General features: G+C 38.0%; 1 protein-coding gene across 1 annotated transcript in view; it reads left to right on the top strand.

Annotated features, from left to right (window-relative positions):
- The window catches only part of MAN1A1 (mannosidase alpha class 1A member 1), a 154283-nt gene that overhangs the window by 93980 nt on the left and 35616 nt on the right, over positions 1–24687 (top strand). Inside the window, 1 exon segment of the mRNA XM_006089251.3 lies at positions 2376–2470. Within this exon segment, the coding sequence (XP_006089313.1) occupies positions 2376–2470 (95 nt within the window).

Here is a 24687-nt window from a genome sequence, read left to right as displayed (position 1 = left end):
ATGAAAATACATCCTGCATATCAGATATCTACATTATGATTCATAACAGTAGCAAAATTACAGTTATGAAGTAGCAACAAAAATAATTTTATGGTTGGGGGTCACCACAACATGAGGAACTGTATTAAAGGGTTGTGGCATTAGGAAGGTTGAGAACCACTGCTCTAGGGTAAGGCAGAGAAAGGAGGAAGAATATACCCTTTGGTCTTTTTTTTTCTCTCCTCTCTTTCCATGCATTGTTAGTTGTTGGAACAGGAAATTGTCTACTTTAAAGAGTTGTAATAATTTGTGGAGGGGAAACATGGTACCTCTATTTTTTTAGCTATTTCTATATACTTCAAATGCCTGGACTCCAGGAATATTAGTTTATCTAAATCGATTGTCAGTCAGAGTTTTACATTAAACACTACTTTCTTAATTTTTATTACTAAATGAGAGTGGGATTCCAAAAGAGTAGGGTCTCAGAAATAGAGCCAACATTGGTGTTACGGGGTAGTCTTCAGTGTGGGAGCTCACGTGCCCAGGTTTCTGTGATGAGACTCAGGTCTTGGAGCAGGCGCTGTGGACTGGAACCCACTCTCTGGAGAAGCCACACTGACTGCTTTATTATTATTTGCTTAAATATATATTTTTATTGATTTCAGAGAGGAAGGGAGAGGGAGAGAGAGATAGAAACATCAATGATGAGAGAGAATCACTGATTGGCTGCCTCCTGCACCCCCCAACCCCCGCCCCTACCCCCTCCCTGGCTGGGGACTGAGCCTGCCAATCAGGCATATGCCCTGACCGGGAATCTAACCGTGACCTCCTGGTTCATAGGCCGATGCTCAACCACTGAGCCATGCCGGCCGGGCCATACTGGCTGCTTTGACAGTGCTTTCATTCATGCTTTCCCATTGGCTGGGAGAGGACTTGCTTCTATTCTCCATGCTTTTCAGGGCTCCCCCAGCCTTTCTCGCATCTCCCTTGTTTGAAAAAAAGAGGCAAAAGGAAAGTGTGTAGTTCCCAGCCTCCCATGCTCAGGCACACCATGTGACCAGGAGAAGGGGGAAGGCACCTGCTTGCTGCCACAGCTGGAGCAGTGCTTCCTCCAACGACTAAATTAACTCTGTGCTTTTCTTTGGACCAGAACTACGAATGGATGTCAACCAGTTAATCTTCCTAAAGCATGATTTTCTCCAGTGAATTGGCTGCTCAAAAACTGTCAATATTTTTCCATTTTAACAGAATAAAATTCCTAGCCTTTCGTTTATGACCTTCCATAGTTTAGGCCAACACAGCTATGTGTGCCTGACCTTATTTAGCAGCATTCCCCTTGACTGGCCTGTTCCAGTTCTCCTGCAGGTCCCCACTCACCTCTGCCTGTGTTTAGACCAGTGCCTTCAGGGATGCCCCCTCCACTTCCCATCCTCACCCCAGTCTCTGGCATTATTAGCCTCGTGTACATGCTGCGTACAACCCTCATGGAAGTGCCTCTCCACCACACAGCCTTCTGAACTCCTAGACAATTTTATCTCCAGCTCCCATGTATCTGTGTTCTAGATATGTATTGTGCATCTATTATCTTCTTTACCAAATCCTGGGTAGAATGTGTACCTAATTTAACTTTGTATCTTTCAAATCACTTACACTTACCAATAGAGGAAATTCAAACTGTCAAGGGCTAAGAGGACAGACATATCGATTACTTACAATAATATGTCTTTTTATAACTTTATTTTTGTGGGTGTTATTTTTATTTTTTATTAATTTTATTGGAGTGACATTGATTAATAAGATCACATAGGTTTCAAATATACATTTCTATGATACATCATCTGTATATTGCATTGTGTTCCCACCACTCAAAGTCAGATCACCTTCCGTCACCATATATTGGGTCCCCTTTAACCTTTACTACCTCCATCCCCCTGGTCTTCTTTCACTGTGATCTCATAAATAAGTGAGGAGAGAAAAGGACCAGATATCCTGATTTTTAGTCCACGACTTATCCACCAATAACAGTGGTTCTCCTCCTGGCTTGCACATTGGAATCATCTGACATCACCTGTGATGCTTTAAACTATTCTGATCTGGAAGCTCCAAACCAGAATCTCAGGAGTGCAACCCAGACATCCGTATTATTTAAAACTCCCCATGTGATTCTAATGTGCAAGCAAAATTGGAATAAATGTCCTACAGCACACGTGGCCCTTGGACCATTCTAGCTTTCCTAGATAATTATATTTATTTGGGAATTCTTTTAATTTCAGAAAATTTTAATTTTTTTCATATATAGAAAATTTTAAAGTAGAAAAGTGCTAGATGAGAGATAGCAGTATAGTACATTTTGTTTTGCTTACACCCGTAGCTTACTTGACTGTTTAACTTTTCAGATATTTCGAGAGAAAGCAGTGGAACTTGGGGTAAAATTGCTACCTGCATTTCATACTCCCTCTGGAATACCTTGGGCATTGCTGAATTTAAAAAGGTAAAACTCTTCATTTTTGACAACATATTTTAAGTTGAAATAGACACTGGGTGGATAATTACTTGTATGATGTCAGCCTCTTCCACCATTGGGAGTCTTGGCATCTGTCCTTGTGTTGGAAGTTACTAATTTTTCAGTGTTCCATGGCCTTAGATGGGTCCTTGTCATGGGATAACATCACCCCAACAGAGTCATCCAAGCCAGACATGATTTGAGGTTTTCATTCTCATGGTGACATTGCATCCGAAAAACTGTCTCCATAGATTCCAAGAGCACCCCATTATCTTTAAAATTGTCATGAAAATATTTGAGAGGTAGGACACTTGGACTAATCAGATCTCCCACGCAATGAGACTGGGAGCACCTGAGGCTGTCCCACCCCCAGGTACAGGAGGGAGGGGAACTGCTCCACTGACCCAGATCAAACCAACCCTCGCATCGAACTTGGGTGGAGAACACAGGTGTGACAAGTCCATGGGAATGTGGCCCCAAGAAAAACCTGGGCTGAAGACTGCCTGGTTTTCTCCCAGGGAATAGCTTGAATTTTCACGATAGCTTGAGCATTTCGTTAATAAACAATTTTATCTTAAGCTCTCTTCTTAACTCCTCCTTCCCCATAAGTAATTAATTGCATATGTGCCTCTTAGTAATGATAAGAAAGGTAATGATAATGATGATGAGAACTGTTTATAAAATCATAAAATACAAAGCTTTGTTATAGACATTTCGTACATACTACCACATTTAATGCTCACAACAATCCAATAATGTCAGTACTGATGTTATCTCCATTTTAATAACAAGGAACTCGAGTCACAGACAGATTAAGTCATTTGCCTGACACCATGCTATATATAAATGATAGGACTAGAATATGTACTTTGATGTTTATGCACACATGATATATAGGCATTAATTAAACAGCTTTCTTGCTTTATAAATGCCAAGAAACTGTACAGGGTGGTTTGGCAGGATTAATAGAGATTTCTTCTTCATTATTTACTTTATGACATTCTTTCCTAAAATTAATTATGAAAAATCATCAGTTAAATGTCATGCAGTATTTTCATTTGTGTGTTATATATGTATGCCTTGAAATGATTATGTCTATAATCATCAGAGAAGGGGGGGTCCAGGGGCAGTGATGCTGAGGCAGTGAGGTGGGAAGAGACCACATAGCTGGCATGTGTTAGTAACTGAGGTAGTTCTCTAGTATATGTGATATCTCAGGATCTGTGTCCCCCTTTAAGGGGCCTAAGGCTTTCTTTCTTTCTCTTTGATCTTGAAGACCAAAGCATATGCTGCCACAGGTCTCAAGGCCATGGCAATGAGCATGGCTTAGAGGCAGCATGGCATTTATTGGAGTTTTTTTTTAACTCATGTAGACCACCTATATTGCCTTCCACATCTTCAGCCTTTGGATTTATAGACACTATTCTGACCTAGAAACTACTGTATTCCCTGAAGTAAGATCTGGTTACAAACACACTGTGCACATTTAACACATTTTCCCCTACCTGGAAGTTCTGAGAAAAATGATAGGTGCAGAACAGTACACTGAGCTAATTGGTTATCAAGAGACCTGGTTCTAGGTATTTTATAGGTGCTGTAGGTTTGTCTTCAGAGCAATCATTTCCACTCTACAGGCTTATTTGTAAACTGGAAGTTAGGCTACTTTATTTGTTCTTTTGTGAAAATTTTCAGGTTCACAGGCCACTTTGAAATTCTGCTGAAACATGGCCCTCTCCTCATAAACTGCATATTCCTGAGTACACATACTTTTACAGTTTCCAAAAGCAAAACCGTGCCTTACCAGCCCACTTACGACCCAAGGACCCCAGGTTTAAAAGACTGGAGTGATTGATCACTCCAACCCTCTACCCTAGGATTTCACAGAACTAGTTCTTGTTGCTTCCTGGAAGGTAATGAAATTAGATAAAAGGCTACTAAAGCTAATAGAGAGACATGTGGGCCTACATCTTTGCAAAAAGTCAATTATTGTAAGGTGCTGATATCATTTAATTAGTTCTAGCCTCTCTTGAAATAAGCATAAGAAATTGGATTATTTTAAAGCATACTTAACTTTACTTAGTGTTTATTTCTAACAGCTAGAGGATTTTTCCTTAGGAAATCTGTCCTTAGTGTGCAGTGGAGATATTTTTTGGTGCATAAAGGAATGCTTCTAGAAACTATTAAATACTGAATCGTCTACGATCTTTCCTATCTGTGCTTCTTGAAAATTCATTAAATGGGGCATTCACGTTTTTCTTAACACCTTATTTTGCATTTACAGTGTTTTATATGAATGTTATTATTCAATTTCAAAGATTATAGAAAATTTGGATGTGGTGAAAAATAATGTGCCATTTCATTTATGTGTTGTCTAATGTTTTCAAGTTAAACTAGAGGAAATCAGGTGACTGTTTGACAGCTGATAGGCAAACTTTTAATTTCTTCCTGGCATCCCGTATGAATTTTTTATTATAGATTTTATCCACTCTCAATTCCATTTACTAAATAGCAGTGGCTTGCCCAGATTTACACAATAAGCCTTGGCAAAATTATTAGTAATATCATTTCATTAAATTCCTCCAATCCCTTTGCCCAACCAAATCCACCCATCGAGTCCCCTTGCCTTCCAGCTGTGACGCTGATTTGGAAGAAAACATTTCATATTTATCTGCAATAATTACATTTCGGGATACACTGTTGATGTCAACCTAGACATATATGCTGTTTTATCCGAATCTGTGTATGTTTACAGTTTGGGCCAGGGGATAAGGGACAGCTGCCATGGAACCCCTTTGCTAAGTTTTTGAAGGCTGTCACTAGGAGAAGGTTCAAAGAAGAGGAGAAAAAATATGTCTGGCACAAGCACATTTTCTTAATTACTCTCCCAGAATAAGGGAGTGTATGCCCAAGAGGAAAAAAAGTGCTTGAGGATGCTGTTTAGAATAGCTGTGTGTTCACTGTTGACTGGCTTTGAAACTCTTGGCAATAATTATGATGGGAGAGGCACAGAATATGCCATCTATAATATAATTCGGCTCTTCCCTCTCAATTCTGAAAATAGTTATGGATGCTGCTCTTTGCCAACAACTGTCTGTTCACAAAAATGTGAACCTGTTGGTATTATCTATTCACACCTCTCTAGCATTCAGGTTATTGCCTAAAGATAATTAGTTTCTTTACCTTTTCTTTGTAAAAAATGACTAAATAAGCATGTATTTGAGACCCTGCTCTGATGAAGGTTTTATGCCAGGTCCTGGGAAGGTTGCCCTCTTCTCCTCATTTTATTAAAAAAGAAAACAGATATGGTCTCTCCCTCCAGGTATTTACAGCATGATTCTTAAAGCACAATATATATATTTTATATGCTATATTATACATTCACTCATGTAATTGACAAATAGTCTGTGCCAAGGAGAGATAATACAATCTCACTGAATTGAATTTAAAGCAAGCAGTATTTTGAATTGGGGAGGTTTATGCATTTGGAGCCAAAACACCAATAAGCCAAATTGGATTTCAGTACTTGTGCAAACTGAGAATAGCAGAGAACCTAAATAATTTACTCATATTCTACATTAGGAACTCTGTCCCAAAATCTGTTCAGAAAAAAAAAGAAGTATTTTATAATGATCTCTTCTGCTACATCTGTAACACATTCAAGAGCTGCTGTATTAAGTTGTAAATTAGTCGGAATTGTGATTTAATAGCAGGTGGTAATTTGATGGAACAAACAGAACAAACACCATGGTGGTTTATGCAGCACCTGATTGGGCGAACGTGCTTGCTTCACCAGCATAACAGTAGAATGACAATGCATAACTTACATAACACCCTGCTAAACGAAAACCATTGCCTTTTAACCGATTAGATTTGGGTAGAACTCAATTTCTCTAATGTGTAAACGTCAAAATTTGATGTCTGATCTTGTTACGATTAGCAAGAGGCCATGTTCATTTTTTTCTTCCAACCTAAAGAAGAAAAAGCACCTCTGTGGTTTGTAAAATGAAGTATTCCACCATTTTCATACATATGAAAATATACATGAAATTCAAGCCCAGGTAGAGTAAACTTATTATATTTTAAGTTTCCTAAAATGTGTGCTTAATTTCAAATAATATAGGTACTGTTCCCATTATTCATTTCTGTCACAGGGCATACCTTCTGGGCATTCCTAATAATTATTCTGTCTTTCTTGATAAATGAGTTCTTTTTAGCTATGTACCGTTTTATCACTTGTTTGTCTTTGTGGGTTGTTCTGAACTGACACTTTCCTGGTGGTTATATTAGGTTAGCAGAACTGTCTGCAGCATGTGCGTTTACTGCACGTATCAAGGAATGTTCTGGGGAATGACTGATCTGCATTCTGGCTCTCATTAGTCAGCAAGGTGATGAATGCGGTACAACTCTGTCACCTGTGTTTATTTCCTGCTGTGTGAAGTTTTATTCGCTGACTACTCTCATTATCCAATGCAAATACATACTCTGTCATTAATTACATTGCAGTTTGTATTATGATAATTAAGTTGCAAATTGCTTTACTTTAACTGAAATGGGGCCTTAATTAAGAATAGTACATAACTTAATGTTTTCTAATAGTGAAAGATTATCCCTTGTGAAGCATGTACTATATATATTGTGACAAAAGGCAATAGCCCCTTTATTGGGTTTCTTAGTACTTTAGTGTTGTAAAATGCTTAAATATTAAATAAACACAAACTCTGAAAGACAATCTGATTAGGTTAAATATTTTTAAAAGATTTTTAACATATCTTCTTGTGTTTTTACTTGACAGTTGAAATATAAATTTCCAATCATTAAATTTGTCAACCATTTTTTAAAGTAGCTGATTTCAGATTCTTACATCATAAGAAATACCAAGAAGCAAATTTCCTGAATATGAGCAGATCAAAGTTTTTTAATGACTTGCTAATATTCTAAGAGGTAAAATAGCCATTAGTTACCCTAAAAAGTGTTCTGTAGCAGTGATATACACTGAGCAGAAAATCAGAGCCACAGCTTACAGTTTTATCTTTACTAGAGGCCCAGTGCACGAAAATCGTGCACTGAGGGGAGGGGGTCCCTCGGCCTGGCCTGGCCCTTCTCACAGTCCGGGAGCCTTCAGGGGATGTCCTACTGACAGCTTAGGCCCGCTCCCCATGAGTGGGCCTAAGCTGCAGTCTGGCCTCCCTCTGTGGGAAGCAACCGGGCCAATCAGGGGAAGGCGCCGCCCCATCACCCTGCTGCTGCTGCCACTGCCAACCGCCGGCCCTGCTCGGCCCTCGCAGCCACTTGGGCTTTGTCCAGAAGGACATCTGGAGGACATCTGGTCAATCCGGTCTAATTAGCATATTACCCTTTTATTAGTATAGATTACATGTGCTATGGGTCTGTTAAATTTAAAGTTCTACAAACTCTAGAAAAGTTTAAAAGAAGTTACAGACTTACCAAGTATTTTAAGCTAACCGGTTTTATGGTTTTATTTTTTCTGATTGGATATTTTATTATATTGGTTTACCCTCTTTTATCTACTTTAATTCATTTGGCCACTTAAACTCTTCTGGAAACAGTAATAACCACACTTTAAGGTTTTAATACTGATATGCACAGTTATTAATATTAGACATTAGAATATTATTACCCTTATTAAAGCTGCCATTTATTAATATTGTCAATTTAGCTCTTAGCCTTGGATAATTCACATAACTGAGTTTGTCTTCTCATAAGTAAAACTAAAATAACAATAATAATAGTATCTGTCCTGATGATCTCATAAGATTTTAGTGGAAATCTAATGAATTAATATCTAGAAGATTAATCATTGCAAATGCCATGAAGTAAATGTAAATTGGAATTATTAATTCATGGTCTTGTTCTGAAATGTTATTATGAAATATGGTATACGATAAAATAACATAGCTAAAACTTAACTTCGTTCTGATGCCTTTTTATGATAGTCTTCAGTTTTTAAGCCACTCAGTGCTTCTAATCCATTCTCAAGCTCAAGTCCCATTTTCTCAGGCCAGGACGGAAGAGAATATTGGTAGAAATAGCTGGAAAGATGGAGAGAATGTCTCCATGTGGTCCATGTGGGATAGTTGTGACTCCATGCTCAAACATTCCTTATGTTTTAAGTTATTTTGGGATTAATCTATAGAGTCAAAACAATTTCCTCTCCAGAATTGTATTTATTGTTGAATTAGCTTCTCTCAAAATAAGAACTGTTTAATCCATAAGATTTAAGAAGAGTGTAAGGCAATAAAATGTAATTTTTTTTCCAAGTCCTGCATGCTAGCTAGTAATTAATATGGTACAAACAGTCTCTGGAAAGGTGTATGCATCCTTACTGAAAACTAGTGGCTCCTAACCTTTTTTTGGCCATGCCCCACCTAAGCATCTCTAAAATCCTGATGCCCCTTGCCCCCCCGCGATGTATAATTCTTATTATTCAAAAAATGAACTATTCACGTGGAGGAAGCCTAAAAGGCCATTAACTTGGTCTACACAAGCTTCCAAAGAACACGGTATCCATGAAAGAGAAAAATAAAAGAACGAAAGGACAGTTTAGGTGCTGAGGAAGAAATCACTAAGAAATTGTTTAAAAAATTAATAATAATATGAAGTGATATGAAAAAATAGCAAATAAAGTTTCAAAACATATAATAGAGAACTGAAATGCATAAATATGTCACAACATATATTTATATACTGTATATGAGGCCCCTAGAACCATAAGAAAAGCAAAAAATTCACTATTGATAACTCATTCTCGAATTGCCTCCTCTTAAAAATCAAATTGCCCCCCTGTGGGGCGTGTGCCCCATGCTGGGAACCACTGCTGTAAACCTTCACATTCTATTTTCTTGTTCCTAGGCTGTCCTACTTCTATCAAGGGTCTGACTGCTGTGGCTTCTCACTTTCTGTCAGTGATGCTCCGCCTCCCCAGTGCTTTAGAATAACTAGGGCATTAAAAAGCATGTATATCATTGCTGCCTCCCTCCCCCCAATCTGTTTCAACTGGTTTTGAGGTAGTTCCTGGCATTTTTATAAGCCTCCTCGGGGCATTCCAATATTCAGCTGGGGTTGAGGATCACTGCTCTATGTCTAGTATTTATATCCTGAGGATAGTTTCATTTCTCCTCTCCGTTAACTTTGGAAACTTTCCCCTGCCCACTGATTGTGAACTTACTGAAATATAGAATATTAGAAAATTGGTTTGATAATGCCCAGCTTTCATAGAACAGTGGTTTTCAAACTTTAGAGTATATGAGAATTGTCTGGAGAGCTTGTGAAAACGCATATTGCACACCCTCAGAGTTTCGGATTCATAGGGTTTTGGACCTGGCTCCATAATTTGCATTTCAAACCAGATCCCAGTTGATGGAGAGGCTGCTGCTGCTGGTCCCAGGACTACACTTCGAGAACTATCATAATACAAGAAATGACTGAGCCAGCCATTGGAGCTGTTCACATTCTTAAACCAGCTGCTTAGGGAGGCAGCCAGCTCCAAACATCCACGGAAAGGGAGAGGGGTTTTTTGTTTGTTTGTTTTTTAATATATTTTTATTGATTTCAGAGAGGAAAGGAGAAGGGGAGAGAGATAGAAACATCAATGGTGAGAGAATCATTGATCGGCTGCTTCCTGCACGCCCCCCACTGGGGATTGAGCCTGCAACCTGGGCATATGCCCTGACCAGAATCAAACCCGGGACTCTTCAGTCCGCAGGCCAATGCTCTATCCGCCGAGCCAAACTGGCGAGGACGGGTTGTTGTTTCTATCACTAATTTACTCGTTGCCCAACATTTTCACTTCAATCTAAGCAGTATGTTGCTGCTTATGGAATGTAGCTAATTCCAGCCACTGATTACCCAAAAAGAGTTTACAATGTCCTTTTTCCCCCTTGCATCATCATCATCATTAATAATAATTATTATTATCATTTTATCCATTAGGACTAGAAAGCAAACTTCGTGCCGTTTTAATATAGTGGGAGGAGAAAGTGGCATTTTTAATTAAGGACTTCGGGGTAACTGTTAAAAAGGAGAGCCATTTTCCTAAAGCCATTCCAGTGGCTTCAGCCAAAGTGATTTTATTTTGAGCACCTGGTGACCTCGCCCTGTCCCTGAAGGCATTCCCAAGCAAAGACAAGAGGCAGCATTATCCTCCCACCAGAGGATGGGACCTCGGCTTCTTCTGGATCTTTTAATCCTCCCACCGAGCTGCAGACCGCTCCGTCTATGCCCGGCACGCAGTCACTTGACCAAATCAAAGGCATTTATTTATTGCAAGTGGACAAGAAGGATCGTAGCACTTAGTTTAAATGGGACTTGTGTACAGCCTCCTCAATTGAGACTTAAGGGACAAACAATTCTGGTCAAAGGATGCTTTGCTGTTTCTCAGTCATGCATTGGGAGGCAGAGGGAACTTGAAGTGCCTAAGGGTGCCTGGACTGTCCCCTTTCTTCCCACTCATCCAGTCATAATGGAAGGTAATGCCAGGTAAATGGGGCTTTCAGTCTCTTTTTAAGCCCTGGGGTATTTCTCCATACCACCCTTCCCTCTTTCTCCAGGAATTCCTGTCTGCCACAGACCACTTCCGCTGTGCTGCTGGTGGGGCACTGGAAAAAAATTGAAGTGTGAATGGAGTAAATATTTTACTCAACCGTATATTAGATATTGGGGGGGGGGAGTTTTTGTTCTATACTTCCATAACATCCTGCATTTTAAGGCTAAATTGCAGCATATGAATAACCCTAGTGCAGGAATTTATCAAAGGTAATATGTAGCCAATTTAGAGACAATCTACCTGAAGAGGATTTCTTGCATCCCTTAGAAAGGGACTTGTGGAAGTCTGTTAAGGGGCCTGTCTCACTCTTCAATTTTTGGTACTTAGCCTTGGTGCAAAACCCCATGGGACTGGATTTATAGCTACGGCCTCTACTTTCCCCACATCAAGCAGTTAACCATGGTATAAGCCGTCGACTCACCAGGAAAATTTTGCTAAGGACAATTATAGTCATTTGGATGCAGCAAATGCAAAGTGCTTTCATCTCAAGGTTTTCAAATGCACAAAACCGGTGTTTTACGGATTCAGCTTTGCTCACATTATTCACACAATAGGTGGTAAATCAGCCTTGGTGATTTGAAATGTGTCCTGTGTACAGAATGTAGATCAGGTACAAGTCACAGCATATAATGCATACAATGTCTTTACAGGTCAGCAGTGGAGCAACCCGTTCAAGGAGCTTGCTACCCTAAGTTTTTAATGAAACAGCAATCAATTTCCCTGTGATTATTCTCAAGACCAGGCTCGTGGTGTTAGCGTGGGGCAAACCTTTAAAATATCCTATATAATAAATGGCTAATATGCAAATTGACCGAACAGCAGAACGACCAGTCGCTATGATGCACACTGACTACCAGGGGGCAGATGCTCAATGCAGGAGCTGCCCCCTGGTGGTCAGTGCGCTCCCACAGAGGGAGTGCTGCTCAGACAGAAGGTGGGCTCAAGGCTGGCGAGCGCAGCAGTGGTGGCAGGAGCCTGTCCTGCCTCCGTAGCAGCGCGAAGGACCCCTTGGCAGACATCCCCCGAGGAGTCCCAGACTGCGAGAGGGCACAGGCCTAGCTGAGGGACACTCTCCCCCCCCCTCCCCCCACCAGTGCACGAATGTCATGCACTGGGCCTCTAGTCTAATTATTAAAGTTAGTTTAAAGATTTATGACATTGTTTGAATAGGTGTTGAGGTGTTTGAAAATCAGCTTGGTATCAAGTCACTTTCTCAGCCCTTATCATTGTTACTCATTGTAAATATTAAACCAACTGCATTGAATCTTTGAGTGGGAATTGGAAGGTCAACATAAAATATTTATATACGGCCAATAATTTTTAAAGGCCTCACAATCTCAATGGAGGCATTAACCACTCCATGATACCTGCTTCTGCAGTCACCACTGTTGTTGATCTGCTGTGAAAAATGGGATGAACAAGGATTGATTGCCGTCTCTTGTATTAACTGGAAAAAGAGAACTGATGGAGCAATCGTCAGAATTAATTGTAATTATTAATCTGGAAATTAATGTGCAGCTGGGCATGAGTACAGGCAGTGCAGTTTGGTGATTTAGCCATCATGACAAATTACCTTCCTCCGAAAAGGGGACAGTTGCTAGCTTCTCTTTACTTGACTCTTAGTAACAGACCCAGTTTCAGGAAGACAGTATGAATGCCCAGGTTGCCCTCTTATCCTAGACATGGCAGTTGGAGTTTAGCATCATTAATTAGATCTCGCTTTCCCCCTTTGTCATGTCATGCTATAGTTTTTATGGAACATTTATACAAAACAGTGATTACTGGTAATTGACCTGCATATGTTGAATAATCTTAGGATGCTACTGAGAGTTTAATGTACCTTGTAAATCGAGAGGCTTCCAATTAAGTAGAGTTCTCAAGATAATCACTTTCAAAACTAATCAAGTAATAGGACATTAGTAAAGCTGTTATTGACTTAATTGTGACAAATTAATAAACAGACCCAGTGCAATTACTATAATGGCTTTATCAGTGAGCAGTTTTCCAAAACTTAAGCATAAATCTGTTCTATCCCCCTTGAAGTGCAATAAAAGTTACAGACATCATTTTAAGATGGATATCATTCATTGCTATAGTGATATGTGAGCACATTATGCAAATAGCTTGGATTTCGGCGTGTGTGTGTGTGTGTGTGTGTGTGTGTGTGTGTGTGTTTAATGTATTTTCGTTGATTTCAGAAAGGAAGGGAGAGGGAGAGAGATAGAAACATCAATGATGAGAGAGAATCATTGATCGGCTGTCTCCTGCACACCCCACACTGGGGGATCAAACCCGCAACCTGGAATTGAACCACAACCAACCGGTTCATAGGTCGATGCTCAACCACTGAGCCATGCTCTTTCTTTTTAAATGTGTTTTACATTTATTTCAGAAGTCAGTGAATCTTCCTGCTTAGCCCTTAAACCACATGGTTTTATGAGATCTTCTATATGTCCTGGACAAAACCATTGCACATTCTTATGTTTTCTCATCTCTGCTTTTCTGCGCTGGTGCCCTTGGTTGATGCCCTCTCCTCCAAGAGCTATGCAGTGTCTGTCCCACTCTCCCTGCCCCAGAGAGCTCTCGGCATAGTGCCCTTTTATACCTACTTGGCACTCTGCAAATAGACTGGAAAACAAATGGATTACGAATTACAAATTTGCCATTTTGTTTTAATTTCTGGCAGTGCCAATTCCTCTAACTTTGCTGATTGCAAATGTTTAAGAAAATGGCAGCCAAAAGAACAGGAATGTCAGTCCTGCATCCACTGTGACAAATATATATAGTTCTCAAAATACATCTGTGTTTAAGATCCTGTGTTTTACTGAATATACATATAACTATTAAAAATAATGTGATCACACAGCCTCATTTTTTAAACCCTGAGGTTTTTTTCATTTTTTTTAAGTGGGATTAAGAGTATCAATTTTACAGGAATAGTGTTCATGACAAAAACCTAGAAATTTGAGAAATCGGGGTCTTTTATATCTAGAAGAGTAGATCACTGTGGGATTTCAAGATCCTGAAATCATGGTAGGCATCTATACAATCTATGTTTAAGTTAGACCTTAACAAGGAAGAATGGACTTTCAAGTAAAGTGTGTGTGTGTGTGTGTGTGTGTGTGTGTGTGTGTGTGTGTAATATGTATACACATCTGTAATTCTAGCAAGCCTCCCATGTGTTCAGTTTGTATAGTCTTCCTCAAACAGGGGAAGTACCATAGAGTCCTCATAGTAATTGTAATTGGCATCATCTGGGACAACAAAGGGACAAGCACAATGAAACTGCCCAGCTGAAGAAGGGTTATTTTTAAATGAGTGGAATACCCTAAAATAAGGACTAAAATTGTGGCAATTTCATTAACGACGAGGTATTTAAAATTTGTGGTTCTTGAATGTAACAGGAAAAAACTAATTTAACACTGTATAAATACAGCACTCCTAGCCATTTATTTACATGCAATTTCTACAGCTAATTGCATGATGGAATTTGCACCCACAATTATATCAGGAACATAAAAATAAGCCTTTAGTTTTTAAACTTTTTTGCTCTCTTATCAGTAAAATATATTTAAACATTTACTCCAAAATATATATTCTTATTCACAAATTACATATGCATGTATTACTGTTCTAATGTCATATTCATTTTAAAACATTCAAAAATAAAATTGAAATCTATAATAATAAAAGCATAATATGCTAATTAGACCGGACATCCTTCCGGACGAAGCCAGGGCTGCAAGGGAAGCCCTGGTCCCGGGTGCCTGCGGGTGGCTGGAGGGAAGCAAGCCTGGGCCCTGGGTGCCTGTGGGCAGTCGGAGGGAAGCCGGTGCCGGCAGCCAGGGGAAGGAAGACCTACTCTTGCACGAATTTGTGCATTGGGCCTCTAGTAAAATTATAAAAGGATAACTATAAGTGAGGAAATAAAATACTTTATTTAGAAAAGAAGAGTGATATTTTTAGTCACAGCAGTGTGATTCATTATTGTTTTAAATTTTAGTTTAATGACTGTGATACAGTGAGTGATTCAAAGTTCTTGTTCTGTGTTATTTCAGAACTTGGTTTGGCCCTAGCTGGTTTGGCTCAGTGGATAGAGGGCTGGAGGGTCCCAGGTTCAATTCTGGTCAAGGGCAGGTACCTCAGTTGCAGGCACATGCAGGAGGCAACCAATCGATGTATTTCTCTCACATCGATATTTCTCTCTGTCTTTCCCTCTCTTCCACTCTGTCTAAAAGTCAATGGAAAAATATCCAAAACTTGATTTTAACTCTGTCCAGGTGGAAAAGATGGGAAGTTATATTGATGAGAGAAGTGTGGTATTGACTGACCTTCCTAAAACATGATGTTTGTTTTAAATCCCACTTTTCACTTATGCAAAGGATATTTTTGTAATTCCGCTAGAAAATTTAAATTTTTCCTGATATCATCATTTGTTCCTTTGAAAGATTTTAAAGCAGGATACAAAATTCCATTCTCAAGTTTGAGACAAGTACGAGTATTAAAGGTGAACCACTTTCACAGATATTTTCATACACATCAAATTTCAAAATGATTTTTTTCTTAATGTTTCTTTAAAATTCAGATTTTTAAAATTCATCTTAAATTTTCACCTTTATCTTCAAGTGGCAGACTAAGTATGTTGTATTCTTCCTATTTCTTTTATTTTTCTTCTTTTAAAAAAATTATCTGTTAGGTAGCATACTCCTGACAACCACTTGTCCCAGAAAACATCAGTACATAGGGACACATTCTTTTTGTGCAGTGTCAGCTCTTGATTGAATACTTTGCCTCGAGACAATCAGAAAATCTCTTTTGGCGCAAAATATTTTCAAGATCACTCTACACCTCTTTACAACGCATTGTAATTATTCTATTTAAAGGTCTTGGGTTTTAAAATTAATTGTATCCATGAAATTCTATAGCTCATAAACCCTAATGTATTCGGCCCTCATTTCTGCAGGTTCCGAATTCACAGATTCGACCAACTGCTGAGCAAAAATAAAATGTTTCGTTGCTGCTAACATGTAGGTCTACGATGGTTGCTAATGTACTTAACATGTATAAACTTTTTTTCTTGGCATTATTTCCTAAACAATATAGTATAAAAAGTATGTATGTAGCATTTGCATTATATTAGGAATTATAGGTAATTTAGAGATGATTAAAAGTACACTGATGAATATGCATATGTTATATGCAAACATTACCTCATTTTATATAAGGGACTTGAACATCCCTGGATTTTGGTGTTCGAGAGGGGGTCCTGGAACCAATCCCCCACAGATATCGAGGGGTGACTATGCATCAAAAGTCTCTGAAAGCCGTAGAACAGTGGGAGTCCCGCTGCCAACCTCTCCTCATTGTGTTGTAATCTCTACAAGAACCTCTGGGTATCTTTTATTTAAAACCTTTCACATAAGCACCAAGGGAGGGGAGCTGGGTCTATCTGAATATTTAATTTAGTAAAGAGTTTTTTTCTTACTTTTAGATTTAAAAAAAATTAGAAATAGCAGCTTTGATAGTTTCCTCCTGCACTCTAATTAAGAATCTTGCATTCGGCTTCAAAGGTTACTGCCATAAACAATACGTATCTAAGTGTCACTTACCTTATCAAGCCCAGGCAAGTGTCTTATCATTTAGCAGTTCATAATGGGCATATTGTCTCATTATATTATGTGGACTTTGATCCTTTTTAGATTACTCTTGAGAATATTTTTTAAATTGGTTTCAGTGAAAGTTCTAAATTAGTTTTAACCAGATTTAAATGTTATAACACTAAACAGTCTCGTGGCACATTCTTCTTTATGTGTATGAAGTTTTTCCACTTTAAAGTGGGCCAAGGGAGGAAGTATGCCTGCAAAGGTTTTTAATTAGATCAAGAGCTTTTCTTAGATGAGTTATTGGTTTTAATATGCAGTAAGTCAGAACGTGCTTGAAGACATTAATTTTTAATATTGATTTGGTAAGCCAAAAATATGAACAAGAGTGTCAGTCTGTACTGAAAGAATGATGGTTTAAAATGAACAACATATTTGGTGCTGGAATGCAAAAGTTTAACTAAATTCAAAGGGTTCAAATGACAAAATTGGCTAATCTATATTTCTGGGGCCTATGACCAAGAGAATGGTGATTTCATATTTATATTTAAAAAAGAAGTTTCAAAAACTGGACTTTATAGAATTTATATAGCAAGTATATATAAACTCTATAGAACAATCTATAAAAATAATAAATTTGCTTTTAAAGTTTTTCTAAAGACAGTAAAGTCTAGGTCTCTTTTCAAACTAAAAAAGTGCTACAAAATACATTTATTATTATGTTGATTCTAAAGGAAAAGTCTGTAAAGGGTAGGAGATGGAAAGCAAGAGGAATTATGAATGTATAAGCTATGGGCACCAGACAAGCTAATTTATTAATGCCTTATACATTACAATTCTTTGTAGTCTACATAGGAGTTCCAAATATATGTATATTTTTAAAGTTTCATTAATTTGATTTAATCTAGTGTGGCACAAGCATGAATATTCAATTCTGTAATTTTAAAAAATATTTCAGAACTATTGGAACAAAAAAAATAAGTTTATGCTTTTAAATTTCCTCATACATGATAGAAAGACAGGGAAATCTGTCCAAATATTTTACTGCCACTGTAGGCCAGCGCTGGGTTTGTCTTTTTGTACTATGTTGATTATTAAGCACTACCAGGTTATTAAAGAAGTTCTCCAAGGGTCTGGTTGGAATTAAATTTCACCAGTAACCCTAGGCTTTGATATATACAAACAACCTGTTAAGCTCATTTTCACTACTTAAGGGTGAAAATAAATGTAAACAAATAGAATCACCTCTAACAGGTTAAAAGTGAAAAATCATATGCATACCATCTTCTTTATCTGGATATAAAAGCTAGGATTATGCAAATCCTCCCTTCATCTCCTCTTCTAGAATATAGAAACTGAATTCTTTTAAACCTTGTTAGGAGCAGTGTGTCTGCCTTCCTGCCATCTTAGTGACTGCTCTACTTCGGTACTGTCTCCTGGTGTTTGTGATAATACGATCAAAATTTGAAACTGTTCAGTGAGTCAGCTAATTAGGAAGAGAGAATGCATTTCTCTGTAAAGTAGGCACTCATACTTTAGTACATGGGCCAGGCCCTCAGCTCAGCGAAGGAGGCCTTTTGGTCCTCTCTCCCACCTGGTCTTGAATTTTGAAGGCATCACAGTCCTTCTCTCTTCATCTTTCACACAACCTACTCATCAACACCTCATCCTCCCCACCATGTAGAGACGTGAGGATTTTATCTACGGGCCTGCTAGATAAAATAGGCTGGTGAATAATTGTACATAATTACCACCAAGTTGTATTACTAGGGTCTCTCTGAGCCATGTCACCTTCACAAGTCTGATAAGTTTAGTTTTCCAACATTAACTTTCAGTTGAATATGTTAAACTGAGAGCTAGAAAATCAGGCAACTTTTTGTCTCCTTTTTTGCTCCAATAAGTATTTTCACATATTTGGAAAAATTTTGGTTTCCTAAGCATTTAAAAGTGTAGTCGTGAGATACTACAGATGTGTTCTCTGTATGTAATGAACTTCCTTATCTTAATGAACAAATTAACCTTTATGTTTATTATTTTAAATAAATGTTATAGTTTCTTTTCTTCTGATTATAGAGTTTCAATGTAGTGTAAACACCCTATTATGTATCACTTACTTTTCATTTTTAAAGAGACAACAATGATATTATACACTTTTTTAAAAATTTTTTTTTATTGATTTCAGAGAGGAAGGGAGAGGGAGAGAGAGAGAAATGTCAATGATGAGAGAGAATCATTGATGGGCTGCTTCCTGCACATCCCCGACTAGGGATTGAGCCCGCAACCCGGGCATGTGCCCTTGACCAGAATCGAACCTGAGACCCTTCAGCCCGCAGGCCAACACTCTATCCACTGAGCCAAACTGGCTAGGGCCACACTTTGGTTTTTAAATTAAATTTATTTGGGTAACATTGGTAAATAACATTATATATGTTTCAAGTATTCAGTTCTATAATACGTCATCTGTATATTGCCTGGGTGCTCACCACCCATAGTCTGTATATATTTGAACCCCTTTACCTTCTTCCTCCTCTTCCTACCTCCCTTCCCCTCTGGTAATCATCACGTGTTGCTGTGTCTATGAGTTTGTTTGTTTGTTGCTTCCTGTTTTATATCCGACATATGAGTGAAATCATATGGTTCTTGTCCTTTTCCCTCTGACTTTCTTCTACTCTTCTTCTGGAACTTCAGTTACACTTCTGTTTGATCTCTATTAGGAGTTCTGTTCGGTTATATTTAATCTATTTTCTCTCTATTCAGGTATGATCAGATTTATTGATACCTTCAAGTTTACTGTTTCTCCTACCCATTTCTTTGGCACATTTTTCTTTACGTCTTTGAGTGTGTTTAACCTGTTGCTTTGAAGTCTTTGCTAAATCAGCATCTAGACCCACTCAGGGTCAGTTTCAGTTCATTTAACTACCTCTTCCGGAGCATGAGTCCCATTTTCCTGTTTCTTTGAATATTTAGTAATTTTTGGTTAAAAATTAGACATTACCAATATATGTTGGAACTCTCTATGTGTAACATGCATCCGAGAATTTTGTTGTTGTTGTGAGCAAGTACCTAACTCTCTGGGACTCTAACCATAAACACTGTCTCCTCTGCAGTGCACTACAGCTGAGACTTCTGTTCAGTTCTTTCAGTTTGCAGCTCTGGTTGTTTCTAACCTGACCTCCTGGGGACCTTTCATACACCTGTGCAATGTAGCATCCAGTCAGGATCTAGACAAAGTCTGTGGCAGGCCATCACCAGGCTCTGTCCTCTGGCACAGGAAATCAGTAAGGCTTTAGCTTGCTGTCTCCTGAGTCAGTCGGGGATTCAGGAGTACCTGAGTCAGACGAAGTGGCAAACTCACAGATCTCATCTAGTGCAGTTCTGTCTCGCAGAGATAAATGTTCCTCTGGTTTTTGTCAGCTGTCTTCCTGGCCGTCCACTGATGTCTGATCAAGTGGTGTCCTGGGATTGGGGACAGGGATTATACTCAGATATTTGGTTCCACCCCTTACATGGTTCACTCATTTTCAGAATTTTCCCTCAACCCTAGATTTTCAGCTGTTCTGCCAACCTTTAACTCTTGTGGAAAGTAAGACTACAATTTTGTGAAATCTGGGGAGGGGAAAGGCACTAACTCGAATTCTAACTCACTGCAGTTGCTCCCTGTCAGTGGTTAGCACTTAGTTTTTGCTTGCTTTTGGTCACTTTCCAGTGCTTTTAAATAACAGTTTATTTGGTTTAAAAAAGTACACACACATACACACATACACATACACACACACACACTATAGACTTTATAATTGTTACTTATTGGAGTATTTGCCAACCAATTCCCTTTACCATTACTGGAAGCCAGCAATCCCTGAATTTTTTTAAAAAAATGTATTATGCCCTAGCCGGTTAGAGTGTCAATGTTTAGAGCGTCAGCCTAGCAGTGGTTCTCACCTTCCTAATGCCGCGACCCTTTAATACAGTTCCTCATGTTGTGATGACCCCCAACCATAAAATTATTTTCGTTGCTACTTCATAACTGTAATTGTGCTACTGTTATGAATCATAATGTAATATCTGATATGCAGGATGTATTTTCATTGTTCGCAACCCACAGGTTGAGAACCGCTGTAAGGGTCAAGGGTTTGATTCCTGGTCAAAAGCACACACCTCTATTGCAGGCTCGATCCCCGGCCGCAGTCGGGACATGTGCGTAAGGCCACCAAATATGTGTCTCTCTCTCATATCTGTGTCTCTTTCCTCCCTTCCACTCTCTCTAAAAAAATCAATGGAAAAGAGATGTGTTATAAAGAATTCTTTGTGTTATTAAACTTTTCTTACAACATAATCTTTAATGGCTGTCTACTATTAGATCTTCTAAATAGGCAATAATTTTTATCCTTTCCCTTGTTAGATATCCAAACTCTTTTCAGTTTTTCGACTGGTATAAATAGTACTCTATGTGTTTATACTTGAGGATATAAGTACTTGCACTTGAAGATAAAATTGTAATTGTTTCTTTAGGGTAAATTTCCAGAAATGGAATTATTATATTAGTGAGTATGAATATTATTCATACTTTTGATACATTTTGCCAAACATCCCTGCAGAATGGTTGTACCAATTGTCAGTGCCAGTTGTCATTAATTCTATAGGATTACTCACTTCTCTTCAAGGCACATAACTTTAAATTTATTATGGGTTTTATTTTGCTAAAAAATTTTTTTATTGGTTTTTATAAAGTGAAAAATTATTCCTGATTTGTTCCTTTCTATAAACTGTGTGCACATATTATGCTTACGTTAACAAGAGTCACATGGAATATGGTTGCATAAGCAAAATAGTGGAATGAGTAGGAGCTTTAGTTTATTTACTTCGATTATTATGCTTTCATTTCAGTACTAAGAATACATAGAAAATATTTACATTCCACTTTAGAAAACAGAAGATACTTCAGAATATGTTTTATGTTTATTTCCTCCCCTCTTTAAAAAAAAACTACTTTATTGAGATATAATTTATTGAACTTCTGCTTTGCTTTGTATCATTGAAATTTTTATTAATAAAGTTTTTTAAATGAGTCTGAATATCTTAGAAATAAGATATGGTCTTAACAGTGTTTAGTCAGCTACTATTGATGTAAAACGGGTGGATATGTATGCATCGTTGTCAGTGTACGTGAAGAGTGGAGCGCACATTGTCGAAACTATGTGCAGTCCCTGCCACCTCGCTGAAGGTCAAAGGAAGCCTTTAACTTTGCTGAGGCACAGTTTCCTTTGGCAAAGAATAAGAAACTACTACCTACATGGTGGTTGTGAAGATTAATTGAATTATTTAAAGAACCTCCGACCTGTCATGCCCTCATTTAAAGGAGGCAACCATTGGCTATTTTTAAAGTGTGGCTTACCAATAAGTCTATGAAGGACTATTAATTTCGACATTGGTTACACTCCTTCATTTATTTACAGGTAACTCTAACAAGAATGAAATTTAAACCATTTACTTACAAACAAGACATTATATGAGGGTAATTTTAATTAGATTTTAAAATTAGGTTAATTTCAAAAATTATTTTAGACCATAGTTTCTTCAGGCTGACCAAGTAATATAAATTCCTGAGTTATCAAATATTTACCCTTCATAATTAAGCTTTACACTGTCAGTTGGTTTAACCCATTGGTTTAGTTGATTGGATCAGCAGCTCTAGAAATCATAATGTCCTTTTACAAACATTACCTATTGCCTATGGTAAAGTAGTTGGCATAATGAGCAAGTTTGGGCCTAAGAAAGATTTGGAAATCATTCTGGAAATGAATGTTGTGATAAAGAAAAAAAAAGTACTCCTCTAGCAGAGGATATTTTAAGTGAATAATCTTAACTAATTTCCTGTGCATATGGATATTCAGAAGTAGATGGATTTTTAAGCAATGATTCCTTAAGGACTCATAATTGATTATTTAGCCACCCTGCAGAAAGGATATACTGCATCTGTTCAAAACAGACCGAGGTTTCTCACCTTTGCGGGGCGATGACAGAATTTTCGTACTTTACCTGAGTAAATCACATATATGTCATCAGTCTCTACAGCTGTCTCTTACAACGGGAAATATTTTTTGACTTAATTTCTCTGGAAGACTTGCAAGACAGGAAAGATCTCTTAAAGTGCTACATATTTGTATTTGGTAGTTGTACAGCAATTAATTGCTTTAAGGAAGTTAGCTAACTGTAAGAATTTGTTACATTTCAAAATCTTGGGAATGCCTTACTTTATTTCATTATTACTTATGTTATAATTTCTAACTCCAAGTGAACATTTGGTGAATTTATTTTTGAATAGACATCTCTAAAATTGAAGAAAAAAACCTGAAAACAGATTTCTTTTGGTTAGTTAAATGTCAGTTGCTAATGCAAAAGATAAAAATACTTTCAAAGCACTTTCATGTGTATTATCCCATTTGATTATGCTAACATCCTACAAGGTGGGTTTTGCAGGTGTTACTTTGTTTTAAAGATCAAGAGATTGCTGCCTTAGAGAGTTTAAGGGACCTGCCCAAGGTCACACCTGACAATTTGACAATTCTCTGCATGCATAAATATTGGGAAAAAATTACAAAGCACATGATGGCTAAAAGGCAAGTTTTCTTAATGTATAAATATATCTTGCTAACAGAGTTACTATGAATATGGATGGTTAATGTGGATTGATTGTGATGTTTAAAAACTAGAGGCCCATTGCACGAAGAGATTCGTGCAATAGGCCTTCCTTTCCCCTGGCTGCCGGCACCGGTTTTCCTCCAGCACCCAGGACCCAGGCCTTTGCGGCTCCGGATGGAGCCTTCAGTCTTCGCTCCACTGCTGCTTCACCCCTATGTCTGCAAATTAACTGCCATCTTTGTTGGGTTAATTTGCATACTCTCCTGATTGTCTGGTGAGCGTAGGGGAGGGGTGGTTAATTTACATCAGTGATTCCCAAAGTGGGCGCTACCGCCCCCCGGTGGGCGCTGCAGCGATCCAGGGGGGCGGTGATGGCCACAGGTGCATTTGGGGGCGATGAGTAACTGCTATTAAAATTTTTAAAAAGTTAATTTCCAGGGGCTGAGTAATATTTTTTCTGGAAAGGGGGCGGTAAGCCAAATAAGTTTGGGAACCACTGATTTACATGTTTGTCTATTATTAGGTAAGATTAGAACAGATCTATCAATAGAGGATTGGTTTGATATAATCTGATTATCCATTTTATGCAATAATATTTATAATATAGCTGTTAAAAATGATTATCCTAGTGTCTGTGATTAGCTACTAATTGAGACAGGTACCTTGCAAAGTAACGTTTATAATACAATCCCATTTTATTGAAAAAGAACAAGTCTTGAATATATATATATCCATGTTTGTTATGCACCTGGGCAGATAGCATTGTTAACTGGAATTGGCAAGTGGAGAAAGTACAAAGAGATAGGAATACAATATTAGCTTTTCTCAATTCATTTTACATTGTTTCACTCATAAAATGAGTATGCATTACTTGTATAATTTTCTAAAGTATAAAAATAATAGTACTGGGGGAAGCAGTAACACCAATTCATCAATTAGACAAACCCATAAACATGTACTTCTCAAAAAAAGATGTGCGTTGGCACTGAATATCAGAAGCTCACATGTAAAGAAATGCAAATTAAAATAGCTTTAAGATGTGTTTGGTGTTTTTTCCCACCTAACAGATTCACCAAGTTTTAAACACTTTACAAATGCCCAGAGTTAGGAGCAAGAACATTCTTATGCATACTTAGAGGGAGTATGCCTTGGGCAAACTCTTTAGAAGGTGATCAGATGGTGTTTATTAAATTTAAATACACATTTATAACCTGGAAATTCCACTTGTAGGATTTTATCCAGGAGATCTACTCAAGAATTTGTAACATTGTTTATAATAGCAGAACTGAGACAAAAGAAAAGTGATTGAATAAGTCACTGCACCCTCCCCAAACACACACACACACACACACACACACACACACACACACTGGCATACTAGCCAGCTGTAATGAGGCAGAGCA

Source organism: Myotis lucifugus, unplaced genomic scaffold (assembly GCF_000147115.1).
Source record: "Myotis lucifugus unplaced genomic scaffold, Myoluc2.0 scaffold_57, whole genome shotgun sequence".
NCBI lineage: Eukaryota > Metazoa > Chordata > Mammalia > Chiroptera > Vespertilionidae > Myotis > Myotis lucifugus.
The sequence above is the reverse complement of the archived record's forward strand: the minus strand, read 5'-3'. Positions and strand labels throughout refer to the sequence as shown.